The 10,100-nt window shown below is 52.2% G+C and overlaps 1 protein-coding gene across 2 annotated transcripts; it reads left to right on the forward strand.

The window, feature by feature from the left end:
• Nucleotides 1-205: 205 nt before the first annotated feature.
• Nucleotides 206-6,045, forward strand: RPS7 (ribosomal protein S7). 2 transcript variants are annotated; one of them, XM_066385829.1, is made up of 7 exons: nucleotides 206-315; nucleotides 518-601; nucleotides 725-796; nucleotides 1,471-1,614; nucleotides 2,315-2,379; nucleotides 5,278-5,428; nucleotides 5,936-6,045. In XM_066385829.1, the coding sequence occupies exons 2-7, from the start codon at nucleotides 527-529 to the stop codon at nucleotides 6,011-6,013; spliced, it is 585 nt and encodes a 194-aa protein (XP_066241926.1). In that variant the 5' UTR covers nucleotides 206-315; nucleotides 518-526; the 3' UTR covers nucleotides 6,014-6,045. The 2 variants fall into 2 exon arrangements, with proteins under 2 accessions (XP_066241926.1, XP_066241927.1); XM_066385830.1 differs by lacking the exon at nucleotides 206-315 and adding an exon at nucleotides 339-437.
• The last annotated feature ends 4,055 nt before the right edge of the window (nucleotides 6,046-10,100 follow it).

Consider the following 10,100-nt stretch of genomic DNA (forward strand, 5'->3'; position numbering starts at 1 on the left):
GGCCTTTCTTCTGCCTTCCATCTTCAGGGAGGGGGTCCTGAAGTTGCTTTTCTCGGATCAGGTCTCCCACCCAGATCCCGGCCCGGAACCCGGCAAGGGAATTCTCACGAAAGGGACCGAAAAGGAGGCCCCCCAAGACCTTAAAGCGTCACCATCACACCAGGTCCCCAGCAGCCTCTTTCCGGGACTCTTCAGCATTCTTTGCTTCTCAGTAGTTCTTCCGACTGCTTTAGTTCCCGCCTCTTCCGTCTCGCCGCCGAGATTTGACGACTTCTCGCGATACCTAAGTCTCTTCCATATCCGGCGTTCAACAAGGTAAGTGTGCGGCCTTCATTCTGTGCTGACTTTTCTGCCAATTCTGAGGGGAACAGGCTTTGAAGTCATCCCTGAAGCGGGGGGCCCTTCTCCCCGGGTGGTGATACGGCAGATAACGCGGCGTATGTCCCCCGATGGCGTGCGCGGGGTGGGCGGGGGTGCGGGGACCGGCTCGGCCTAGAGCTGTCACTGTTCTTGGCAGGAGAAGGTCATGTTCAGTTCGAGCGCCAAGATCGTGAAGCCCAATGGCGAGAAGCCAGACGAGTTCGAGTCTGGCATCTCCCAGGTGAGGGGTGGGGGTGGAGGGTTGGGGCCGACGCGAGCCCCGGTAGCGTGTTCCCGGCGGGCGGCGGCCGCACGTGGGTGGATGGGGACGGGGTCTCAGGTCGCCTCCCGCCCTCTGTCCTAGGCTCTGTTGGAGCTGGAGATGAACTCAGACCTCAAGGCCCAGCTACGGGAGCTGAACATCACCGCGGCCAAGGTACTGTCGCCGCGCCAGCTGTAGGGACTTGGGCCCCGTGGGCGCGGGGGTGGGCACGGCCCGAGCTGGCTGCGTCCCGGGGCGGCTGCACCCTGCGGGCGCGATGTAGGTGCCAGGCCACCGGGCCACCTGACCCGGAGCGTGTCTGCATCAGAAATGAATGAACGTATCTCACTGCACACACCCTGTTACACGTTATTTCTTCGTTGCTTCCGGCTGGACTGCAACGTTTTCCTTTTACTTTCAAAGCCGTTTTGTCCCCATTCCGGGCGTGGCCAACGTGCAGGTGACAGGCTGGGTTTTTCTGAGTTCGTGCCTGGCAGAAGCTGCAGGATGTGGGTCAGTTGCAGACTCGTCGAAGAGGCCCGTTTTTTGTTGCAGACAACTTCAGTGCCCACCCGCGGTGGCCTGTTGTTAACCTGTGGTGTCCCCCCCCCCCTCGGATTTCCTCATTCACAGACTGAACGTCCTGTGTGTCACCTATTGGGGACGGGGTGGGGGGTGGCAATGGAACAGGCTGGAAAGAGGCTCAAGAAGGAAGGAAGTGTCTGAGCATTCCGAGAGTCCCAAGCTGAGAAGGTCCACGGGGGAACGGTGCACCCGACGCTGCACCTGAGCGTGGACAACGGGAGGCTGTGGACTGAAACGGGGAGTGGGGGGTTTCTTTTCTGCAGGAAATTGAAGTCGGTGGCGGTCGGAAAGCTATCATCATCTTTGTTCCGGTTCCTCAGCTGAAGTCTTTCCAGAAAATCCAGGTCCGGCTGGTGCGGGAGCTGGAGAAGAAGTTCAGCGGCAAGCACGTGGTCTTTATTGCGCAGGTATCTTGTTCTGTGTGGCATGTTTTGCCGGGCTAATTTGGCTGAGAGCAGAGCACGCGTGTGGGGACTCTGGGTAATTAGTAATTGTAAGAACCCTGTTATGAATACAGGGAAACTGTTGTAGGTGGTAGAGAGCTGGAAAACTGAGCTTGTGGTGGGTTAAGCAGGTGAAGTGTTACTTTTTTTTTTTAATTTTTTTTTTTATTTATTCTTTTTAGAGAGGAGAGAGAGAGGGAGAGAGAGAGAGACAGAGAGAGAGGAGAGAGAGATGGGGGAGGAGCTGGAAGCATCAACTCCCATATGTGCCTTGACCAGGCAAGCCCAGGGCTTCGAACTGGCGACCTCAGCATTTCCAGGTCGACGCTTTATCCACTGCGCCACCACAGGTCAGGAGAAGTGTACTTTTGCTGTAGAGGTTACAACCGCTTTTCCACCTTCCCAATGGCGTATGTGTGGTGGCCGAGATGATCAGACTGAGGTCACCTGCCTGCGTGAGGTTCCTGCTGCTTGGGTGAGGCGGGAGACAGGGAGGGACAGAGAAGCTGAGGAGTGGTCTGTAGGCAAAGGGCAAATAGTCAAGGGGGTGTCTCAATTATTCGTTCCCTGGTTCAGGTTTCTCAAAGTTTGAACTGCAGATTGACGGTTTTAACTGCCACCTTTATGTCCTTTCTGCTGTTGCATGATTATTTTTACCTTGCAGAGGAGAATTCTGCCCAAGCCAACTCGAAAAAGCCGTACAAAGAATAAGCAGAAGCGTCCGAGGAGGTGAGTCTTCCATCCGCATCAGAAACGTGTGCTCCGCTCTACTAACAACCGCTGACTTGCAGGGGCTGTGCCTAGTAAGAGACGCAGCAGATTGGTCAAGCCGTTGGTAGTTCAGGACAGCCGTTCTTGTGGGGTTGTTGATTGAGTCACTCGGTTCCCTCCATAATTTTATGTGAAATACTTTTAAGATTCTGGAGATCAGAGTTACATGTGCTGGCATCGATGGTGTCAGAGGTCACAGCTGTCACAAAAGATGGAGATTGTTTCCAGACAGTGAGGGTGGGCCAGGGTGTGTCATCTTTGCTTTTTACTGTTGCTGTGATTTAAGGCAGAATTAGGTTTTCCTGTTGTTGGCATCACAGGTTGAAAGTGTCTGGTTGATGCAGGTGGGCAGTGCTTAAGAGCTTGATTGGCTTAGGTTCTGTGCACAAGCTTGGATGCTGACAGCTGACTCCTTGGTTCAGGCCTTCTGGTATTTTGGTGGAGTCTCTGGTTTCATGGACTTGGATTATTTGGTCCCTGCAGACCCTGCTGTAGGGACCAGCTTGAAAAAGATTTCTTGGTGTCCCTCTAACTGCCAGGTGGTGCCTGCCTGAAGTGTATAATTTGTATTAGTTTTTTTTTGCTTAAAGGATGGGGAGAAGAGGTATTTTGTTATTTAAAAATAAGTAAGTTTTGCCTGACCAGGTGGTGGCGCAGTGAGTGGGTAGAGCGTCGGACTGGGATGCAGAGGACCCAGGTTCTAGACCCGAGGTCGCCAGCTTGAGCGCGGGCTCATCTGGTTTGAGCAGAATTCCACCAGCTTGAGCCCAAGGTTGCTGGCTCCAGCAAGGGGTTGCTTGGTCTGCTGAAGGCCCACGGTCAAGGCACATATGAGAAAGCAATCAATGAACAACTAAGGTGTTGCAATGCGCAATGAAAAACTGATGATTGATGCTTCTCATCTCTCCGTTCCTGTCTGTCCCTCTCTGTGACTCACTCTCTGTCTCTGTAAAAAAATAAATAAGTTTCAAAAGGTATGGGAGGAATAATAAAAAGTAATTTTTAAAAATAGAAGACAGGGATACCGGGACCTGGGGCGATGAGCCAGGTATGGAGAGCTGGCCCCTTGTAGCTGGTTATGTGATGCTGGGTACACTCAGCCTCCTGTCAATGTCTGGTAGGAGGTGGTGGGACTCGGCTGTGGGCTGGCGTCCTGCACCATGTTACATGGAGAGGTTGGAGCCGATTTTCTGGGACTTGAATTAACAGGGCTCAGCACTTTGAGCTGGTCTTTGGGCAGTTGGAGCAGTGCTAAGAATTCAGGAATGTTTTTGTATTTCAGACAGTTTATCAAGAGCATTTCCTTTGTTAATCAAAATACTTGAAAGAGTGGTTTTGTGACCTCAGATCTGAGAACCCCACTGGCACTTGAGTGTAAGCAGAACGCTTGCTGTGCACCCAGCGAAGGGACTGGCTCCCAAGTCTGCAGCCTTCATTCTCCCTCTTCCCAGCCTGTGTTCCCCACCTTTTCTCAGGTGTGACCCACGGTGACCCCTAGTGGCATGGAAAGCCTCCCTGCTCCCTGGCATCAGATCCGGCTGGGAGGCCAGGGGGCTCTGCCACTTGCGAGTGGGCTCCTGCCTTCAGTTACTGTCTCCCTCGGTGGTCCTCTCTGTCTCTGACGGCGGAGATGCTGAGAGTGACGTCTGCTTTGGCTTCTGACTGCAGCAGAGCCTCCCGTTTCTCCTCAGGCGCGGCTCGTCTCTGGCTGCTGGTTAGTGAGGTTGCATTACCAACCAGCCCCCCACCCCCAAAAGAAGTGAGACAGCCTTGAAATCTGAGATGGCTCTGGAGGAGCTGTGATTCCACTCTGGTTTGTTCTGAGAAGAGTCGTGACAGATCTCCGTGTTTGTGCTTCCTGGTCATGAGAAGAAGAAGGTGCCTAGTTAGCAGTAGCAGCAACAGGTTGAGCTGCCAGTCTCCTTTGCTCTGAAAGTGAAGAAGGTCTGGGAGTACGCTGTGGCCATGTCCCTGTAAGAGCCTGGCAATCACTTAGGAGCCACCAGGAAATGCTGTGTGTGTGGGACCTGCCAGAGAGGAGGTGCAGATTGGTACCATGCAGTGTCTGATTGGATGGAACCCTTGACAGACCCATAATGCAGCGTCCTCTGTGAGCATGGAAAATGGACTGTCTTCATTTGCTCAGTTCCTTGCTATGTGTCCCCTAGTGTGGGAGGAGTCCACCTCGCTGTCAGCAGCCAGGCCAGCTGCGGAGGTGACATGACATTGGGAGGAGCAGGTTCCATGGCCATGTGTGTGGTGGGATGTCTGGGCAGCTGGGGACCCTCCGCAGCCACTGCCTTAGAGCTGGTGACAGCACGTTGTCTGCAGTGGGGTGTTGCCTGGCGTGGTTGTTGAGAATGGGGTGCAGTGGTATTCAGAGGCCAGCGGAGGTCGTGAAGGCCCTGATAGGTAGACTGGTCTCTTCAGCCTTCCAATAGCTTCCCAGCACCAGAGGGCTGGTCTTGGAGATGAGCGACACTGGTAAGGACGTGTGCGGGGGTTTAGTTGAGAAAGCATTACAGTGAGAGTGAACCTAAACACAGGTATAAAAGTAAAAGCCCACCAGGCCCCTTCCCTGGAGACAGTCACTCACAGTGATGTGATTGTGTAGTCTACAAGATAGTGAGTGACATACACCAACCTTTTCAGATAAAGTCATGGGGTGTTTGTCACTCTCTTATGGTTTGACGATGGCTCTGGTGTGCTGCATTCAATGTAAGTAGCACGTTTGAAAACTGGTGTCCTTTTGATTCAGGAACCTGGCATTTGCCATCTCTACGGAGCCGTGCGTGGTGCCCACGGGGCTGAGCAGGACTTGTTCCCACATTTCTTACCTTGTCACTGTGCTTCCAGCCGCACCCTGACCGCCGTGCATGACGCCATCCTGGAGGACTTGGTCTTCCCCAGCGAGATTGTGGGTAAGAGGATCCGCGTGAAATTGGATGGCAGCCGGCTCATCAAGGTGCACCTGGACAAAGCCCAGCAGAACAACGTGGAGCACAAGGTGCTGGCCGTGGGGCTGTGGGGCTGGGGCCACGGGTCCGGTCACTGGATACACATGGCCCCTGGGCTCATTATGTCTCACATGTCCTGTGGATTGTGCGTCTGCTTTTAGTGGGGATGGGGGGCAGGTTATTAGGAAATAGGAAGTAAAGTAATTCCATGGTGAGACTTGGAGTAAGACTGTATGTATGGGGTCGGGGGTGGTAGAGTCTGGGAGACTCACTTTCTGCCTGGTCAAGTGTGCCCCTTGTGGACAGACCAGCGGCTCCGCCGTGTGGCCCAGAGGAGCGCAGTGCTCGGGCACATAGTGCAGAGTGCTGTCCCAGGATAGGAGATGGGTTTGTCCCCAGTCTTGGGGCTGTGGGGCATGTCCTGTGTGGTCCTCCTCTCAGCACTTGTTGGTGGAGGAGAAGGAGCATGCAGGGCACAGGTGTACAGTCATTAGGCTGAGAGGTGAGTGCATGTTTAAAAATCTGTGATTTGTGATAAATTATTTTCTTTCTTGTAGGTCGAAACTTTTTCTGGTGTGTATAAGAAGCTCACAGGCAAGGATGTTAATTTTGAATTCCCAGAGTTTCAGTTGTAAACAAACTGACTAAATAAAATAATTGTTTTCGGTGTTGTGTTTAGGCACACTTTTCAAAATTTCAGAGACATGGGTACACAGCTGTCTACATGATCAATGGGTTCCTGCGCAGGCCAGCAGTTTTGCACAGAGGTCCTACAGTCTGTCCACGAGGTTTGGGGGGGGGGGGCAGGTGAGAGACATGCTGGACGCAGAGTAACAGGTGTGGCAGGTGCAGCGGCCAAACACTAGCAGTTCCCCATGGTTCAGCCTGTAGCACACAGGCGCCCGAGAGGTGGAGATGCCAACACGCCTGCCTCATCCCGACCGGGCCACCAGTGGTTCTGTGACAGGAGGGAGTCCATGTCCCTGGGGAGCCAGGCAGGAAGTGATGTCACCTAAGAGAACTCACAGGCATCAGAAGTAACCAAACACCAGCCGAGAGCAGTTGCTTGGAAACTGCCTGATGGAGACAGGTTTTGTTTTTTTTTTCAAGAGACAAATCTGATGAGAAAGAATTATTTTATTGTTAACAAAACAAAATTGACTGTCTTGAGCATTAAGTTCAATAGCCCTTAGTGTATTTACATCTTCAGAACTTTTCATTTTGTAGAACTGAAACTACCCATTGAACCACTTTTCTCCCAGAATCAGGAAAGTTTGTATATAAATTAATGTTAGGTCTTAAGTAATCTTTGGGAAGTGAACCGTAAATGTGTGCTTAGAATTTCACCTGCTCCTCCGTGGTGTGAACTTGGGGCAGGTGAGCTACTCTGTCCTCCAGAAATGAAGGCAGTGGGTGAGGTGAGAGAAGGGCAGTGTGGGCCTGCCACAGAGCAGATGACCTGCCAGCCAAGGCTGGCCTGGGCCTGGGCTGTGGGGGGAGTGGACATCCGGAAATGTTTGTGCCAAGTGGCTCTTGGAGATTGCTAAACCTAGAAAAGAGGGAAATGAGAGCCAGGGGTTGCAGGATTGCCTTGTGACTGCCCATGTCAGCTCTGGGGTCGGGGCTCTGAAGCAGCTCCAGGTGGCCTGTGGGATGAGCTGAGTTGAGGTGCCATAGTGTGGAGGGTGCAGCTGGCTATAACGTGAGTTATGGGTGCGCTATGAAAACTTAGAATATTCTAATCCACTTAAAGCTCAGGAGTTTGACAACATTGAATTCATTTGTTAGAAATTTATGCAATGCTTTCCAATTTACAAGAAAAAATGATCAGAATACCAGGAAAGATGAAAGCAGAACCAGTTTTTAAATTGCTACAAAACAAAAAGATTAAAACATTTAAAAAATTACTATTTCCATTTGAAATTTGTTTTTGTGACATACTCAGTACTCTTGTGCATTCTGTTCTCTACTAACTACACATTAGAGGGAATATGCTCAAAATTTTAATTGATGGTGCACAACAAAATAGTGTGGTCAACACCACAGTTGTCCTCTGCAAGCTTGCTGTGGAGGGAAACAACACTTTTGTAAGGTTAGAGCTCAAGCCTGCCAAAACGGCTGTGTGTGTGACACAAAGGAGTTGCTTTAAACCCTCCCTGCTAGTACAGGGATCCAGTCTCCCTCAGATGGTGCGAAGTAAGTGGATTGCTGATAAAGGGACACGGTGTGGAGATGCACATAGCTTAGAGAAGTGTATGACAGTCCTGCACGAGCAGGGCCTGTCACTGACCGCAGTGGCCAACTTAGGGTGCCTGCTGCTCCTGGGACACTCCTGCCCTCAGCTCAGCTGAAGCATCCAGCCCCTGGGAGGTGATGAACCTGAAATGCCTGATGGGCAATCACGTCTTCACACAAAGTTCTGTACAGATGAAGTCCAGTTCTCTAATAAAGTAGGTTGCCATTTCACTTGGTGTAACATTGAATCTCCCTAAAAGAGCCTAACCCCATGGACTTGGTAAGAAGGAAAAAAAAGAGCCTAACCCTCCCCTTGAAGATGGCTTGTCCTGGGGGGTGCTGTGGAGGGACCATAATGAAGAGACGGGTCCCCCCAGGAGGCCTTGTGTGGTGTTCATCTTCAGCTGGTTTCCCTCCACATGGAGGGAATGGTGGCACATCCTACAGGCATTTCCCTTTTCGGTCTGGTGACTCAATTTCTGCATCAGCAGGGCCATGCGGTCCCATGGGGCTCCGGAGCTGAGGGCATGGGCAGCACAGGCCATGAGGATGGGAAGGTAGCCCCAGCAGCAGCAGCAGCGCCATTGCCCGTGCCAGGCACCAGAGGACGGTTCACTGTTAACTCGGCCCTTGTGGTGGCCCTGGGTGGGCCAGTGGCCTGAGTGTGGTCCCTGCAGTGGCAGCGCATGGGGACTTGTCAGAAATGAAAGCGCTTGGGTCCCACCACCAACCTACTGAACACAAGGGATGGGGCCCTCTGGCCTGTGCTTTCAGAGGTGATACGACATCAGATTTCACAGTACGTCACTATATCTCTGACGTTTCAGTGTCCATCCTGCTGCTGACCTCGGGTGTGAAGCCAGAGCTCGCCTTCTGGGCTCTGTGTCCCCCCAGCCTGAGTGGTTCTGCAGGGATGCCTGTCTTTCAGCCTGGACTCTGTCCACCAGTGGCCCAACTGAGGGTGCATGTACCCAGAAGGAAGGGACACAGTCCACGCTGTTGGGGAAATGAGGCCTTGTGTTGCTCTGCAGTTTCAGGGGACTGGGAAAATGAGGCACTCCTCTGAGCAGGGAAGGGTGGCCACGGTCGGCGTCCTGACAGGCAGTGTCCCAGCGATAGGGCCGCAAGTCTGCGTGACCTCGGTGAAAATTCCCATCTAGAGACAAATGAGCTCTCTGGCTTGCGTCCAGTCTTCTCCCTTATCTCTGAGAAATGTAAACAGTCACCGGGAGGCAGGAAGATTCCCCCGGCCCTGCTGCCAGGGGCCAGGATGGGGTCAGAGTGCATAAGGGCAGAGGCTTCGAGGACTGAAATGCTTCTGAGAGAAGCTGAAGGGGGAGAGAAAGGGGAGGGAGGAAGGCCGGCCTCAGGGGAGAAGTACCTATGGTTCTGATTACCAGCCCTCTGTCCCCTGGCAAGACACGGGCACCCATGAGTTACTCGCTGAAAAGGCAGATTGGTGCCATATTATCACTTAGTTTTGTATCGGAGATTCATTCTCAGGCTGTTGGCACTTAAAATGAAAAGCCCTTATTTCAGGATATAAAAACAAAAGGTAAGTACCCACTACAGCTGTGAAAGAAGATGGGGTGGGGTTGGGGGGCAAGTCCCTGCCTGATACAAGTGGCCCCATCTCTGGGCACAGCCCACGAGTGGAAGGCAGGGGCACGAGGGAGACCTGTGCCCGTGTTCACTGCAGCTGACAGTGCAGTGCCCGGGTGTGCCCCTGGGGAAGTGCTGAGAAAGTGTGGCGTGTACGCACAGTGAAGCACTGCGGTGGCTCGTGTCTAGATTGCCACAAATGCTTCTGCAGTGAACGTGGGTGCAGAGGTCTCTCAAGTTGGTGCTTTTGTTTCCTGTGGATGCATTCCCAGGAGGAAGTGTGCCGGGTCAGGAGGAAGCTCTCGTTTTCATTGTTTGAGGCATCTCCCGTCCACAGCGGTTGCACCAGGGGCTAAAAAGATAGATGGAGCAACGGAGGACGCTTGGTCCTGGAACACTCACCAGTTTGTGGAATACTGAGGTCACTGGTTCGAAACCCTGAACTTGCCTGGTCAGGGCACATATGAGAAGCAACTACTACCTTCCTGTTCCTCGTCTCCCTCTCTCCTCTCTCTAAAATCAAGTAATAAAATCAAATAAATAAAATAAAAAAGAGAGATAGATGATTTTTAGCAAGTTGAGGCACTTCACCTCCTTTCTGATTTTTCTGCAAGTTTTTATCATGAAAGGCTGGTATCTTGTTGTGCTTTTTCTGCATCACTTGATCCTGTGATTCTGTTACCTTGTTCATATTGCATGAGGCCCCGCCTTGCATCCCTAAACTTCCCTAAAAGAGACTGCCTCTGTATCCACGGGGGTTACTGGTCTGGCATAGGCTTCAGGGTAACCCACGTTAATGGGTAAGTGCTCCCCCATTTTCCATAAAGAATGCAGAATTGGTGTTAATTTTCTTTAAACGTTTGGTACAATCCTCCTGGGAAACTG

This window comes from Saccopteryx leptura, chromosome 5, assembly GCF_036850995.1.
Source record: "Saccopteryx leptura isolate mSacLep1 chromosome 5, mSacLep1_pri_phased_curated, whole genome shotgun sequence".
Classification (NCBI taxonomy): Eukaryota; Metazoa; Chordata; class Mammalia; order Chiroptera; family Emballonuridae; genus Saccopteryx; species Saccopteryx leptura.

Coding starts and splice junctions, on each gene's coding strand:
- RPS7 (XM_066385829.1), top strand. CDS start 527: ATGTTCAGTTCGAGCGCCAAGATCGTGAAGCCCAATGGCGAGAAGCCA. Junction 1,615..2,314: donor ACGTGGTCTTTATTGCGCAG/GTATCTTGTTCT, acceptor TTTACCTTGCAG/AGGAGAATTCTGCCCAAGCC. Junction 5,429..5,935: donor AGAACAACGTGGAGCACAAG/GTGCTGGCCGTG, acceptor TCTTTCTTGTAG/GTCGAAACTTTTTCTGGTGT.